Below are 16,780 nucleotides of genomic sequence, written 5' to 3' on the forward strand. Positions count from 1 at the left end.
GTTAGCTGACCACTTTATCAAGTCACATAGTTCTTGTTTCTTTTCTGTGTTGACAGCAGTTAAGATCTGGTCTCTAGGCAACTTTGAGGTTCATAATACAGCGTTATCGATTACAGTCACTATGTCATGCATTAGATCTTCAGAACTTATTTATCTATTACTTGCAAGTGAACCTACCTTTATCTGTGGGTTTTATAAAGTCTAAACACAGATAACATACTGCTGATGAAAATTTTGTGTTTGAATTGAGATGTGCTGTAAAAAAGATTGTGATGTATATCAATAATTTCTTCTTATTGATTACATGTTCAAATAATCATATTTTGGATATATTGGATTAAATGAAGTATATTCTTAAAATTAATTTTACCTGTTTCTTTTTATTTTTAATGTACCCATTAGAAAGCATAAAATCAGCCCTGTAGCTCACACTGTACTTCTGTAGCGAAGCACCGCTTGGGGCGGAATTCGAATGCTGTGCCCGCTCCTGCGAGGCCTTTCCAGCTTAGCCCGTTTCTCACAGCTGTGATCCACTCGGACGAGGTCTGACGTGCTGCTGGGTGGCGTGTTTTGTTTCTTGCTTGTATTTGTCCATCGTTGCTAAGGTGGTCCTTTGGTTTCTCTTAGGTTTGTGGTTCTTCTGACCGTTGGTAGGAATTAGGATGTAGCGGGAAAGGGAGAGGGACCCCCATTTCAGAGTATTCCTGCTTGAGATCATGAAATAGCAGTCAGATTTTGAGGTCTCAAAAATAACAGCATTATACAGGGGCCGTATTGCTGGCTGCTGTTCTTCACAGTGCTGTGAAAGCAGTCCTCGAATGTGGCCCACCGGCCTGTCTCCACTCGGCTGCGACAGCCCAGATAGGCCCTCTCAGTGAGACGTTTTAAAATCACTGGCAAGCATTACATAGACTCTAGTCTTTATAGGACTGAGCTAGAGGAACAAAAACCGTAGCCTGACCGTGATCATGTGTAGTCTGCAGTGCAATATGGTTATGCTTTGGAACACATCGAAAGCAAGATTTAAAAGGAGTGAAGAGGGGGCACCTGGGTGGCACAGCGATTAAGTGTCTGCCTTCGGCTCAGGGCGTGATCCCGGCATTACGGGATCAAGCCCCACATCAGGCTCTTCCGCTATGAGCCTGCTTCTTTCTCTCCCACTCCCCCTGCTTGTGTTCCCTCTCTCGCTGGCTGTCTCTATCTCTGTCGAATAAATAAATAAAATCTTTAAAAAAATAAAATAAAATAAAAAGGAGTGAAGAAGTTATATTGGTATACTGTCTCCAGGGTTCCAAGCATATTGTAAGTAAGAGTAAAAGTAACCTGCTGGCAGAGAGCAGATGGCTATCTGGGACTGAAGCAGTGTCTTTTTTTCCTCTTTTTTAAAATTGAGTTTCATTACATATAAAACAGTTCCTTTCAAGATTTTTTTAACGAAACCTTTAAAAAAATGAAATTTGTCTTGCAAGTACAATCTCTTTTTTAAAATAAACTTTTACATTTTAGAGTAGTTTTAGATTTACAGAAAAATTGTGAAGACAGTATAGAGAGTTCCCCTGTACCCAATATCCAGCTACCCCAATTATTAGCATCTTACATTACTGTGGAATGTTTTTCACAATTAATGAATCAATATTAATGTAACCTTCATTTTTGCGTAATGTTGTTTTTCTGTTCCAGAATCCCATATAGGATACCAGATAGCTCCTTGCATTTCAGTGTCATGTCTTCGTAGGTTCCTCTTGGCTGTGACAGTCTCTCTCTGTTTTTTTTTATTTAGAAATTCTCCAGAATTTCAGAAACTTCTGGGCATTGCTATGGAACTTTTTCTGCTGTGCAGTGATGACGCAGAGTCGGATGTCCGGATGGTGGCTGACGAGTGCCTCAACAGAGTCATAAAAGTAAGAGCGCTCTCTGAGCAGGACTTGTGGCTGAGAGAAGAAGCTGTAACTTAACTTTCTTCTGTAGTGAGCGGCCCAGTCCCTCTGGATGTTTGCGCTTGTTTCATTTGATGTGTGCTTGGGTGGTGCTCTCGTATCTGCCCGTGCGCTTGCTACCCCTGCTCAGTCAGAAGGCAGTGGTCCACCCTGAAGCCTGTGCAGTGCGTAGGTCACAGGTGGCCATGCTGGTGGCCACTGGCTGTTCTTGGCGAAAACGTCACTAAGGCACCAACTTTTGTTTGGGTAGAGCCTGGAGCAGTCTCGAGGCCCTGGGAAGGCAGGGGACGGGTAAATGGAATCCATCTGTGGTTTCCCTATGGTGTCTCTAGCCTCTCTTCCTTTCCTTTCCCTGCCCCTGTGGAGGCCTGCTCAGGAGATGTGACTTCTGTAACGGGCTGGCTGGGGTCAGTGGTGGGGCTGGGCGGAAGGAGTTCCCAGGAAAGGACGGCAGAACCAGAAAGTCAAAGTGCTTGGGCCACAGGCGAGCTGGGGGGCGGAGAGAGGACACCATCTTCTTCCGCTGCTGCTTTCTGAGGCCGACTTTGTGGCCAAGATCACCAGAGCTTTTTAAGCTCCTGTTTTCTGCTGCCCTTGAAGATAAAAGTCCTTCTTCCATAATTCTTAATGTGTTAGAAAACTACCCTTGTTTTTCTCATTCTGCCCTTCTACTTTGTGTCCCCAAGCCATCCTGGTCACCTTCTTCTAGGTCACCTTTGATGACTGGACCTTTTGGGTTGTGTGTGCAGACTCAGCGCTCCCGCTGTCGGTGTGCTGGCATTGTGGTTAGCGCTGCAGGTCTCTCCGGAATCGTTTTCTCCTTGTTTCTTTCTCTGCGGGGATCCTTGTTTATTGGACCTTTCTAGTTTTCTTATTTTTTTTTCCCCTACTGCTTCCAATTCCACCAATGAAATTTAGATAAGTCTTGGAGAAGAGCCTACATCTCTTCATTTTCCTTGCAGGCTCTTTTCCTAGTAATCCTCGCTTGGCTGGGTAAACCAAGGACTACAAGCTAACATAGATAAGTTGAGTATTTCCCTTCTCGTTAGGATCTCGATAAACAGAACTGTTCTTTGGAGTCCTTCTCAGGGCTTTCTCTGGAGAACGGTCACATTTTACATTGGCCAAGCAGTTATCCTTCCTTTCTCCTTCACGGGCCCAGCGTTCCTTAGGAAGTGAATCAGCCCCCTCCCACTACGTGAGATCGAGGCACCCTGCCAGACAGATAGAGCATACATGGATTTTGGAGTGAAGGAGACCTGTGTTTGAATCTTGCCTCTGTCCCCTACTAACTGAACAGCTTTGGAAAGTGTATTTAATTCTGTGAGCCTCAGTTTCCTTACCTACAAAGGGAGTCAGTCAGAGTTTGGTGGTGTGTGTGTGAGTGCATGTGTGAGGATCAAAGTTGATGACGTGCTTAGCACCATCCTGGCCACTCACTGGTCCTCCAAGTGGTAAGAAGTATTCTTATTAATAATGACGTTTATTTATTGCTCTGATGTTGGCCATTGGATATGTAGGCTTTGTTTTTAAGCCTGTCTTCTTTAGTGACCTGTTTCCAAGAACTGCTGGACTGAATAGCTTAGTGTATGTGCGGTGGTTGTCAGCGGTGACCCTGGGTTGTAACCTAATGCTGGGTTGTCTTTCTGGCCATCTCCTGTCCTATTTCCCCTGTGTCAGACCTCCCAGTGCAGAGATTCTAGCTTCTCCTGTTATGGCCCCGGATGTGAAGATGAAGTCAGTCTCAGCCTCTTTTTCTGCGTGAAGGTGGACATGGTGGCGTTTGGCTGCACTCAGATCTGTGCTTCCTCAGATGCTCTACTCTTCAGGTTCAGCAGGCTGGAGCCAGATCAGGGTCTGGCTAGATTTGCTTTCGTTGTAGCAGAGGAAGGACAAGCTTGGGAGAGTGTGGGCCCTTGGCTCGGATGTCAGGGAGGGGCAAGAACACAGATATGGTCACCTGGAAGCCACTCCTGGACTTTTGTCTTCTGTCGGGTGTTGTTGTATGCTTCTGATGAGACCAGACTCATGGCCCAAGCAAATGGGACGTGTTGCTTTTCATTTATATAGGAAAATGCAGTGGGGCTCTGACTCAGCCTGACAGTGTGCTCCTGCCTCATGTAATTTACAGTCTCAGGTGGGGAAGCACAATTCATACAGAAATCGCTCAATATGTGGCACACTCTAAGTTCTGAGGGACGTTCGCGTGTCGTCATGGCACTCCGGAGACTGAGATGTCTTCTGTCTGGGGAGGCAGAGAAGACTTCCTGGAGGTGGTGGCTAGTAGGTGAGTGAGGAGATTAGGGGCCCTCTTAACCACTGCAACACCCTGCCTCTCCGGGGCTCCAGGAAGCCTCTACAGGCTTAGAGGAGGGTGGCCCTCCGAGTGGGGCATTGAGGGTCAGTTCAGGGGATTCGTCCCTTATTTGGTGAACAGTGAGGAGGTGTCAAAGATTTTTGATGTGGTCAGCGGAATGCTTTATTTAGGAAGAGTAACCTGGTGACAGTGTGCAGCCTGCCTTGGAGAAAGATGTGCATACGGATAATCTGTGTGGGAGGTGGGGTAGTTCAGGCCTGGGGGGGAGAGGTCTGAGCCAGGACGGTGGCCCTCAGAGCATGAGTGAGGAGGCAGAGGTGGGCTGTCATGGGCTCGATTTGGCAGCTGATCGGGTGTGTCCACTTTGGTGAGGAAGGGATTCAGGAGTAGGGAGCAGTCGGATTGCCATCACCCAGTGACTGGGAACCCCGATTCTGTGCTATTATTAGGGGTTTGAGGGTTAGTTTTCTCGTTATAAAGTAAGTTTGAGATTAGTTCATAAAACAAAGTGAAGTAAAACTTGAATGTGGCTTTTGGTTTTATTTGTAAAGTAGCATCTTAATATATTTTTGTTTGTTTTGGTGTGCTTGCTTAAGGATTTAGTACAAACTGAAATGCAAGAGTTAGGATTTACAAATTTCTGAGATACTTCAGAAGCTCCCCAAACGTGACTCTGCTTTTGACTTTCAAGCTCACTGAACCAGTAGGTGGATCCATGTGAGTTTTACTAAGAGCCACTCGGGTGGTAGACATCATATGCTCTACATCACATGAAAGAAACTTGGTTTGAGGCTTCGTGACGTCCCTCCTCTCTTCTTGATGGACAGGCCATTGGCAGTACCATTTCAGAGGGGAGGGTTCCCACGGTCGAGAGTGAGGGCCAGGAACCTTCCATCTCCCTTCCTGCCATCTCGAGAAGCCCTCTGTAACGTGGACTTGGTGCCGCTAGTGGTGGTTGCCCTCGGCCGTTCTTACGGGGTTGAAGTTGGCCCGGAGGCCGTTAGTTTCGGTTTGGCCCATAAGTGAGCAGGGATGGGGGCAAGGAAGGTGTTGTAAGGAGCATGAGGCTCCTCGCTGGCTGCGGGCTCTGAGTCACGGAGGGGGGCTGGGAGCGTCACAAAGGACGGAGCCTTTCTGCCCGCCGGAGCGAGGGGCTCTGGCCTTACAAGTACGCTCACTGCACTGCTGGCACCACAGACGTCAGGCCATTGTTAATATTGAGTCACCTGGCTGTGTGCGCTTCCATGAAGAAGGAAAGCTTGCAGTTGTTTTCTCCTCTCATCGAATATTAAAGGTTTAACATAAGAGCATTAGAATGAATTTGAACCACCTACCGTTGGATTTCAGTGTTATGTGGTATTTGATTGTATGTCGAGTTAAGTTCTTTCCCTTCTATGTTTTGTTCAAGTGAGCGACCTGTGTCTAGTGTATTCAGTGGCTTCCTGTCTATATGTGCGTCTTTCGTAACGAGCAGGTTCTTAGTTTAGGTGCTGCTATATTCCACTTTGCCCCCAAGTTGAAATTTTAGTTGCCTTTCAGTTTTCTCCCAGGCTGGTAGAATGAGTCTTCGGGAACAGTTCTCTTGTGTTTTGTTGCAGGCGCTGATGGACTCCAGTCTTCCGAGGTTACAGTTAGAACTCTATAAGGAAATAAAAAAGGTAGGCTTTGATTTTCTGTTATTGAGCAAATGATATTACTTCCCTGGATTGACGAGTGTATGTGAGATCTTATCTTTTATTTACTAAGTGGGAGTGTTAGACGGAAATGCTGCTGGTAGAGTAGACTTCACTGCTTTATTTTCCTTCATGGGGTTCCTCTTCATTATTTATGAAATGGGATGCGAATTAAGTTTTCCGTCTTTGTAATTGAAGCCCCGAGACGCTTCTGCAGCCATTACGCGTTTACATGGCCTTGTGTCTAAACGTAGAAATAAACGATCACATAAATGCTCTTGTTTCTATGAAGTCCTTTTGGAGTAGCGTCCCTGGCTTTTAAATGTAACTTGCCGCTCTCAACCCACTCAGAACGGTGCTCCCCGTAGCCTGCGCGCCGCCCTGTGGAGGTTTGCTGAGCTGGCTCACCTGGTCCGGCCTCAGAAGTGCAGGTAAGTTGTGCGCTCTGGATTATTACTACTGTCAATTGATGGGAGCCAGCTCCTGTGGCCTCTTTCCCTCTCGGCTCCGGTGTCACTGGCTCAGAGGTCTTCCCCAAGCTCTGTCTAATGCTGTCCGCCTCTGCCCTCCAAGTCGTGGTCGGTGTTTCTTGACTGGTGTTCCTCTCGTAGCACTTCTCACTTTCGGAAATACTTGGGGACACTATCAGTGCGCTTGTTCATTTTCTGTCAGCGCCCCCCCCCCAAGAGACAGAGCTGTGCACCCCAGGACAGCGGGGGTCTTCCCTGTCTGTCCTCTGCTACAGCCTGGCCCTGAGAACCGTGTCTGCACGTGCCGGTTGCTGAAAAGATACTTGTCACATGGTCGAAGGTTGAGAACCAGTCTCATCGTTGCTTATAGGAAAATATGCCTTTGGGTTTCACGTGAGTTCAAACTGTGACTGTTGAACTGTGAATAAAGCCTGACTGCTGCGAACAGTCTGTCCTTAACGGATTGAGAATCAGAAGACCCTAGTTTTCATCTGTGCCTTCTTTCTGAACCGGCAAAACTGATATCCGTAGACCCTTGGCTGTGTCCCTGAGGAACTGATGCAGGGGCTGAAAAACGCTCACTGTTAATAGGCTACAGTGATTTATCCCACTTAGTTTGAGTTTAATGAGAATCTTCTGTGGCTGCTGTAGAATACATCACTAAGGAAATTTCTTTTTACAGGACCTTTCTCTTTTCCTGCCCTTATTTTGAAGATTTTGTTATGCTTCTGAAGCAACACACCCCGAGTTCTCCACATAGCAGCCAGAGTGACCTTAAAAAATGTGATGGGTCATCTCATTCCCTTACTTAAACTTTTTACTCATTTCCCAGAGCTGTTGAGATAAAATCCAGACTCCTTACCCAGGGAGATCTTTCCTCCAGTGGCCACCATCATCTCAGACACTCTCAGTTGACTCATTGGCCTGGTTTTGCTTCTTCAAAAAGTCAGGCAGGTTTCTCTTGCTTGTCATGCCTGTTTTATTTTTTTTCCGGCAAAATCGTCATCTCCTTAAGGCAGCCTAGCTTTTCTGCTATAGTCCGAGGTGTATACCTGCTTATCTCTGCCACGAGAAAGCGCCTGTCATGTTAGTCCTGTGTGTGTTGAGGTTACTCATGTGAGTTCAGCCTTCTGCCCAGTGACTGGCTTCTCCTGCATCCTGCACTGTCTGCACTTCGTCTCTGGAGGGCCAGGTCTTATCTCTAAGGCCTTGTTTAGTTTGAACACTTAAAAATATTTCCTCATAATGCTCCCTTTCAAGAAAACTTTTTCATTTCTTTTTTTAATTGATGTTTTCTTATCTATTATTTTCTAATTTTTAATATGGGTATTTTACTGTTATAATTTACTACAGACAATTTTTAAAACAAGCTTTTGAGAGTCCTCTGTGATCATAGGGGAAATGAATGATGATTGTCTCCCAGCATTTGAACTTGGTCTGCATTTAGCCCTCCTGTTCTTTTTGCCAAGGTTTGTCTCCTTTCTGTTAAGGACTGTTTTGCATATAAAAACTGGGTCTTCCCTAACAGGTACTAAATAATTGCTTATATTTCTCACTAAAGTAGACCTGGAAGAATAACTCCTGTTCCTTTCACATATGCAGGCCTTACTTGGTAAACCTTTTGCCTTGCCTGACTCGAATAAGCAAGAGACCTGAGGAATCTGTTCAGGAGACCTTGGCTGCAGCTGTACCCAAAATTATGGCTTCTTTTGGCAATTTTGCAAATGACAATGAAATTAAGGTATGATTATTACCTCAAGTCACAAACATGAATGAGTCTTGTGGGCAGTTAGGGCTTTTGGACAGGCAGTCATTCAAGAGTGTTTCTTGAGTTATACTGTGCTTAATGATTTAGATGAAAACCTTTTTAATTATTTTGAGGCACACTAAGAGCTTCTTTCTATTTCCACTTTCTTATGCGGTGAAGAGTCAAGTAGGGAGAGGGTATATAGATGTAAATTCAAAAGGTGATTTCCAGAACAGATTGATTTTTGGTGTATTAGATTGACTCTTTAACCTAGCTTGGGAGAGGTGACTGTCCCAGGAGTGTAGGCAAGAGAAAGCCCACCGATGATGGCCTTGTAGCCAGTGGGGACCACTTGCCTTCCTGTTTGTTCTGTGCCTCAACAAACAAAACAAGCAACCTCCCCACCCACGGTCATGTTTTGTTTTTATTGTCAAGAAATTGTGACCCTGCCACATAGTCTGAAGATTATAGATTCTTAACTTCCTCCTCTTTGTGGGTCAGTCCTTTGTTAGTGTTTCTTTTGATATTTCCCTCTACATTTCTAGATAGCATGCTCTATAGCATGTGTATTATAGCAATGTGCTCCTAGTTTTTTGTTTTGTTTTGTTTTTACTATGAAAGATAAACTTAGCACTAACCTGGCTCTCATCTTCTTAGTGTAGTTATATCAGTATTCAGTGTGACATTATCATGCCCAAGTAATAGTCACAACTAGTTATGGTCTGTCCATGGATTCTATTTCTTTGTTGAACTTTTTGGTTTTTTGGGAGTTAATAATTGCCTCTTTATTATTTTGCTTTTTATTCTTTGGTCGTTTATGTCTTCTCATACCTTCCAACGGCTTTGTAAAATGTGTCTTAATGCAATTCTCGACATGACAGATAGTTTATTGGGTCCGTTTTCTCCACTGGGGTCCTCTGTCCTAGAATTCTCCAGCTGTTTACCCCAGTCTGTTCCAGATACTCTTTAGGTCTGAGGACTTCTTTGCTGTCCTCCTAGGAATTTTTTTTTGCTGCTCTCCTGTTGGATGCCTGATTTCTAGATGCCATGTCTTTGCCTTTGTAGGCATACTCCCTTGTTGTGATGGAATTTGTGTTATGTTTTATTTCTGTTTTCCTTTTCTTTTTTTCTGTACTTTCTAGATGTCTATCCCAAACCCTTCTGTTGAGTTTTTGTTCCTGCTGTTGTATATTTAATTTCTAAGAGCTCCTTCTTGTGTTCAGAATGTTTATGTTTTATGGCATCCTCTTCTTGCTTTGTGAATACACTCCTTCTCTTCTGAGGATATTGATTACAGTTTTCTTGAGAACTTTCTTTGACTTCTGCATTGTCTCTTTCTTCTGACTTCCTCTGTTCTCTTTCCTGGTCTTTCACTTTTATGTTGGCAGTTGTCCATTTGAGTGAGACTCTAAAAGCTTGTTGGAAGCAAGTGTGTGGCAGGGTCTGTCCTGTGGCGGGTTTCCTGAGGTGGTGGATGCTGAGTCTCCTTTCCCACTGTCAGTCTCAGTAAGTCTTTTCCTCTTGAGGCGGTCAGTATCCCTAGAGGAAAGTTCCTCATTCTCCGTTGGAGAGGCAAGCCTGGCTGCATTTGTCCTGGGATCCTGGGATAGATGGGGCCAACAGTCTCACCGGTCAGAATGCACACTTTTTCTTCATTTCTCTGTTTTCTGTCTGTACCTCATGTCTGACGTTGGCTATGCTGACATCTCTGGAAATTATGCCCCAGTCTTTGTGGGGTGGGAAGCGAAGACTATGTCCTGGGCTGCCCCCGGGCTGAGTGGCCGGCAGCGCACACAGGGGCAGACAGGCTGCTTTCAGAGGTCTCTGGGGTCCCCCAAGCCCAAGCTGTTCTTGCAGTTTTGTGGCTTGAGTGAACTTGGCTTTTGTTAGTGGCCTTCAGACCCTCCACCCCCAACTCCCAAAAAAGCTTACCTGCGAGTGTCTTCCCGTGGGCCGCAAGGTAGGCAGTCAGCACTTGTTTACTTTCTAGCTTGCAGAATTTGTGGACACCTCTCGTCTGCTCTTGTCCCTGTCCTGTTCTTTTTGTCCTTGTAAGTCAGTGCTTTTTAAAACTTGTGCATGTGGTTTTAAGGGAGTGTCTGGGTGTCAGAGGTTCGTTCACACATGCAGCGTAACACGTTTGCTCTGAAGTCTCACCTCAGGTGTGTTTTCATTCTTGGGATGACCTGTCACACCGAGACTCACGTGTCGTGCACACACAGGGCAGCACAGCAGTTACTGCTGTGCCCCTTGGGGAACCATCACAAAGTGATGTAGAACATTACCAGCTCCTGGGAGCCCCTCATGCCCGCCCCCTGTCACTGCTCCCCTCTCCTCCCTGCAGTGACCGCTGACCTGGCTTCTGAAGCCATGGGGCTGTTCTTAAATTTGACGTCTGTAGAGCGGTGCATTCTTTCTGTCTGGTTTTGTTGTTTGTTGCTGCGTATGAAGTCGGTGAGACTCTCTCATGTCGTCGGTGTGAATTCACACAGTTTTTATACTTGTGGGGCACGCCACTGTGTGAACACGCCACGGCTTACCATTTATTACAGCAGAGCATCCAGCCGTTTCTACTTTGTAGCCGTGGTGAGCGCTGCTGCTGTGCCCACTCTTGCGTGTGTCGTTTGGAGCACAGGTACAGCCCACCGTTGTGGATCCTAGAACGGGGGTTGCTGGGTTGTAAAGACATGTATTTCACCTTCGGTAGACGCTGCTAAAAAGCTCTGTCGAGTGTCCGCTCCTGCTCACGCCAGCGTCCGTGGCGAGCGAGAGCCCCAGCGGCTCTGCCTCCTCCTGGACCCCACTGCCGCGGGCCCTTTCAAGTTTAGCCGTTCTCGTGATTGTGCCCTGGTGTCGTATTTTGATTTTAATTTCTGTTTCCATCCCCTACAGTACTCTTGACTCTAAAGTTGAATAGTTTTGCATCTTTTGAAGTACTCTTAAAAATGTGTCCTACACATTTATTGAAAAGTGGAGCTGTCTGCCCTAAAATCTAGCCACTTCCTCCCCATTATGCAAAGAGCTTACACGTGGTCTGGGGACCTCCTGCCAGCTGCCTTCTCCAGGGCCTTCTCAACATTGTGGGATTTGGACCTGGGAAGGCCCCCTCAAACTCTGAGATTTGATTTTAGTATTCCAAACTATTGAAGTTCACCGTGGGCTCACTCTTTATAATAATGCTCCGCTTTCACTGTGCTTGTAAGTGTGGACTGATATGGAATGATTCGTACTAGTTCAATGATGTATGTATATGTGTTTTCACTCAGATGAGTTACTTTAAGGTACCACTACCTTTTCTCAGAGTTAAGAAGGTTTGTCTGAGATAAGTTGACTGGGTTCTCCTGGTGCTGTCTGCAGGAGGAACTGGAGACCACAAACCACGGGGACACCTGGGGCTGAGGGTCTGGTCCTCTGCCTCTCTGGTTCCAGACATCTAGTCTATAAATTCACCAGGAATTGATGGACCTCTGAGAACCAGTTGATGCTAACCACACTGTGAGGAAGGAGCTTTTTTATGAGTCAGATGCTAGTCTGTTAATGTGCTGCTCGTTTGCCTGGGCTCACGCCTCCGTGGTGGGGCCCTAACGGTGTCCCTGGCCCAGATAGCTTTGCTCAGTGCATGTTGAACAGCAACTGGGACCAAGTCATTGCTCTGAGTGGGGTTTAGAGTGATGGAAATCGGTGTTCTTACGTAAGCTAGTTCCCAAACTCAGGAAGCTAGATGGTCACACCTTTCTTTTAGCTTTCTTTCTTCTTTCTTTCTTTCTTTCTTTCTTTCTTTCTTTCTTTCTTTCTTTCTTTCTTGATTTATTTATGGTGGGGGGTGAGAGTGCACGATGGGGGGGCAGAGCAGAGGGAGAGAGAGAAGCAGACTCCCTGATGAGCAGGGAGCCCGATATGGGGGCTCGATCTCCCGACGAGGAGATCACGACCTAAGCTGAAACCAAGAGTTGGGTGCTCAACCAGCTGAGCCACCCAGGCGCCCCCATGCCTTTACATTCTTTGGATAGTTTTGTTAAGACTTAAACGCCCAGGGGCGCCTGGGTGGCACAGCGGTTAAGCGTCTGCCTTTGGCTCAGGGTGTGATCCCGGCGTTATGGGATCGAGCCCCACATCACGCTCCTCCACTATGAGCCTGCTTCTTCCTCTCCCACTCCCCCTGCTTGTGTTCCCTCTCTCGCTGGCTGTCTCTATCTCTGTTAAATAAATAAATAAAATCTTTAAAAAAATAAAAAGACTTAAATGCCCATCGTTGGAATGCTAGCATGCTCTCCTTTGGGTTATCCTGGAGGTTCTGTGACAGGGTCTTCTTCTCTCCTTAGGAAAACACTTGTGGGCGCTATGCGGTACGATTCAGCTCATTCGCATGCTCTCCAGACCTGAGAGCCTCTTTTAGTGGCATTAGCAGCCCGTCTGCAAGCCGTCAGGCTAGGACGTGGCTGTAGTTGCCTACTACACTTTTCTCCTTCACTTCATTATTCGAGGTTTTTTCTTTACTGTCTTTATTTTACGTGATGTCGTTTACTGACCCTGTACCCAAATGCTGTGGGTACACGTTTCTAGAAGCTCAGGGTTTCACTCTTGGTCGAGGACATAGATACTTTCTTCCTTACAGTGAGGAAGTAAATAGACTACTTCTGCAAACTGCTGTGGAATATCCCAAATTTGGGGCGTTTTTACTTAACTGTAGGAAAGTCCAGTGGTTTATAACCTATACTCTGTAAGAATTTGGAGTAATTTTATGAAATAACATGATAAGCTTCATAGGAGTTTTGTCTTTTATCGACTTGGATTTTTGCTGCCCTAGGTTCTATTAAAGGCTTTCATAGCGAATCTGAAGTCAAGCTCCCCGACCATTCGGCGGACGGCAGCTGGCTCAGCAGTGAGCATCTGCCAGCACTCGAGAAGGACGCAGTACTTTTACAGCTGGCTACTAAATGTGCTCTTAGGTAAGAGGTAGTCGTGAGTGATTTTCCCCATGGTGTGCTGGGGTCTCTAGCATTTACCCGAGACACATCTTTTAAGTTCTTTAAAATCAGGCAATCCCTTAGCTCCCAGCCCAGGCCCTTTGGTGCTGGCTGACTAGTGAATGGGAACTGTGTTGAGGTTGCCATGCGCCCATGTTGGGTGTTGTGACGATTGGGACAAGGAGCCTTCTCTGTGCAGGAGTGTACGCGCCCCTGTGCCCGAGGATAGCTAGCAGGCGGTGGGTGTGAGGCAGTGTGCAGCCCCACCCGCCTCCCTCAGCCTGGCCCTTGTGTGGCAGACTGCATAGCTGTCCGTGTGGGCTCTGAGTGTGGTGAGTCCCCGAGGCCAGAAGTGGAGCCTGGGATCCTTGCAGGTTCTCTGCTGACGGTTTCTCCTGTGTGTGGAGTTGTTTATGGAAATCAGCACAAGCAGGGGCTGAGGAGGGCATATGGATATTTGGTATAAAAGACTGCCTGGCATTCAGATGCAGCCAAACTCACTCTAACGGGCCTTGCTCAGCTAAGGATGTGAAGGTTACCCTTTAAAGTCTCTCCTGGATTTTGGCCTTTAGATGAGATACCTGTATATTTTCCCACAGTAGTGTGTGTGCCATCTTTATCCCTCACTGCCAACTTCATAACACGGTTCCTCTCTGGGTCTCTTCTTTTAAACAAATTAAGCCCTGAATCCCCCAGCAGATGATGTTAAGAGACCTCATTGCTCCCTTACAGGCTTGCTGGTCCCTGTTGAGGGTGAACACTCCACCCTCCTGATTCTTGGAGTGCTGCTCACGTTGAGGTACCTGGTCCCCTTGCTGCAGCAGCAGGTCAAGGACACGAGCCTGAAAGGCAGCTTTGGGGTGACACGGAAAGAACTGGAAGTCTCCCCCTCGACAGAGCAGCTCATCCAGGTAGGAGCCCCATGCTTTACTCTGGTGCTGGTTCATAAATGACGGACATTCGAAGAATCCAACATTTGGAAGAGAAATGGCAGAACCGAGGGTTACGAGCTTGGTCTTTGCAGCTGGATCACCTGGTTCAGATCCTGGGTCACCACCCCTAACTATGTGACCTCTGGATGGCAAGGACATCAGAGTACAATGAAGGTAATCTCTCGTAAGGTTACCGAGAATATTACATACGCCCCTTAGGCTCCTGCCTGGCACAGAGAATGCTCTTACCCTATTTGTAAAACCAGGACTCATGAGGTGTGTTCATCTGTTCGGTAAGCATTGAGCACCCACTGTGTGCTGGGCACCAGGACAGGTGCTCGGGATACATTGGTGAGCATTTTGGGTGTGGTCTCTGCCCCTGGAACCTGCGGTCTGGCGCAGTAGTGTATATACCCAGGGAGTTAGGGACACAGTCCGTTGGAGTATAGGAACAGTACGTTAAAGCTTCTCTTTCCAAGACAGAGAAACCCCGTCTACGTTCTAATCCAATGTGATCTGCATCCGACTTCAGTGATAGACTTCATTTCTTTGCAGCCTGTTCATCCAGGTGATTTTCTTAACCTTGAAACAGTACGGCTGCATTTTAAGCAATTGGATTTTGTGAACTTGGCTTAAAATGTTAGTGTTTTTACCAAATTGAATGTACTGGATGCTACTGAAGGCCTTACCCTTTCTGTACATCAGTTGGTCACATGGCACATGCAGGAGTTTAGACACACACTCTAGGATCCTGAGAGGGTGCCTTGGCTCTGTTTTTTGTTTTCTGTATTGGTGACATTGTAGTTCATAGGTATTTTGGTCAAGTGGACTTATGAGTTGTGTCCTTTGCCTAAATTTTGTAGAGTACAAAACTGTAGGTGGCTTAAAGTAATTCTTGCATAGAAATCATGAATTGGGGTGGGGGACTGGGATAGGCCAGTGATGGGTATTAAGGAGGGCATGTATTGCATGGTGCACTGGGTGTTATACGCAAATAATGAATCATGGAACACTACATCAAAAACTAAGGATATACCGTATGGTGACTAACATAACATAATAAAAAATTATTATAAAAGTTTCCATAAAAAAAAAGAAATCATGAATTAAAGAAGATTTAATGATTTAAGCACTGAGTCAGGTGATATTTGCAAAGTGCTTAGAATCCTTGCTGGTGTGTGGTGAGACCCTGGGAGTGCAGGTGGATGAGGGGTAACCGAGCAGGAGTGGGCTCTAAGAAATCTCTGGGAGTTGACTGTTCTGCTCCAACCAGCTGCCCTTCAGCTGAACCACAGAATACAAGCAATGGGGTTCTCATCAAATATGGCACTTAATTATATTGCCCTCACGAAAAACCATTACTGGATGTTTTAGTGAGTAAAACAGGTGTTCTAATGGTAGTAATACATTTAAAAAATAGGTTATTTTATCCTTACCTTGCTTGCTTGTTTTACTTTTTATTATGGAGATGTGCAGACGTACAACAGTAGACAGAATAGCATTAAAAACAGCCTTCAGTAATTATAACTTGTGTTGATAATCGTCAACTCAGGGCCAGTGTTGGTTCACTTATAATCCCACTTCCTCCTCTCTTTTTGTATTATTTTGAAGCAAATCCCAGTCATCTTATCAATTTATCTGTAAGTATTCTGATATGTATTCCTGTAGGTGAGAACTCATCTTTGTTTTTAAAATTTAATGACAATGCCATTGTCACATTTAAAAAAAGGAACATTTCCTGAACATCAAATACCCATTCGCCCTCTGTCAGGTGTTACTCTCCTCTTCTGGAATCAGTGTGCAAGTAAGGTTGGGGTTCACTTGTTGGAGAAACAGGTCGTCCTGTGGAACTCCTGGCAGATGTGTTACTTGCCCCCCCATCGTGTAAATTAACATGCTTCTTTTACTTTGTATTTCCTATAAATTGGTTACAAGCTAGAGTCTTGTAGGATTTAGTGTACATTTTATAATGTACACGATATCTGAGTTCTATAGTACTTATATAATATTTTTAAAAAAGATTTTATTTATTTATTTGAGAGAAAGAGATCAGGCGATAGAGCACTGGGGGTGGGAGGGGCAGAGGGAGAGGGAGAAGTAGACTCCCCGTTGAGCAGGGAGCCTGATGTGGGGCTCGATCCCAGGACCCCAGGATCATGACCTGAGCTGAAGGCAGACGCCTAACCTGCTGAGCCACCCAGGCGCCCCTATAATATTTTAAAATAAATACATGAGTATTGGGATCACATACTCAGAATTTTCTTCTGATGGTTTAAGAAAAGTCTGCTTAGTCAAGAAATATTGGAGACCATTGGTCTACTGGGAGAAGCAAGCAAACAATCACTAAATGGCGTGGTGAGGTGGTGGGTGCGGGGTGCTCTAGGAGTACGAAGTGGGGAGCCCCTGCCTGACCAGGGTCAGGGAGGCATGCTGGAGAAGCTTGGTCAGGAGCTGATGCTGATGGGTGAGTGGGATTTGACCGGACACAGGGAGTTGGGTGAGGTTTCATAGACAGAGACTACAGCCTCTGCCCAGTCTGAAGAGTGAGCACGAGGCACGTGCAGCACGTGAGCATGCATATGCACACGGGCACCGGTGTGGGTCCTGAGAAGGGCTCAGGGCTTCTCGTAGACTAGCAGGGGTGCTGGGGGAAGATCCAGAGCGGGGCGCAGCAGCCTTTCCTGTAGTGGGCCAACTGCTGAGCTATACGGTACTGCAGGAAAGCAGCCACAGGCAA

General features: G+C 46.2%; 1 protein-coding gene across 1 annotated transcript in view; it reads left to right on the forward strand.

Moving 5' to 3' along the window:
• Positions 1-16,780, forward strand: part of HTT (huntingtin) — a 135,269-nt gene that overhangs the window by 19,924 nt on the left and 98,565 nt on the right. Inside the window, exons 3-8 of the mRNA XM_026486044.4 lie at positions 1,781-1,901; positions 5,853-5,912; positions 6,279-6,358; positions 8,000-8,138; positions 12,952-13,093; positions 13,844-14,022. Of these exons, the coding sequence (XP_026341829.2) occupies positions 1,781-1,901; positions 5,853-5,912; positions 6,279-6,358; positions 8,000-8,138; positions 12,952-13,093; positions 13,844-14,022 (721 nt within the window). The remainder of the gene's footprint in view (positions 1-1,780; positions 1,902-5,852; positions 5,913-6,278; positions 6,359-7,999; positions 8,139-12,951; positions 13,094-13,843; positions 14,023-16,780) is intronic.

Source organism: Ursus arctos, unplaced genomic scaffold, assembly GCF_023065955.2.
Source record: "Ursus arctos isolate Adak ecotype North America unplaced genomic scaffold, UrsArc2.0 scaffold_9, whole genome shotgun sequence".
In the NCBI taxonomy this organism is placed as follows: domain Eukaryota; kingdom Metazoa; phylum Chordata; class Mammalia; order Carnivora; family Ursidae; genus Ursus; species Ursus arctos.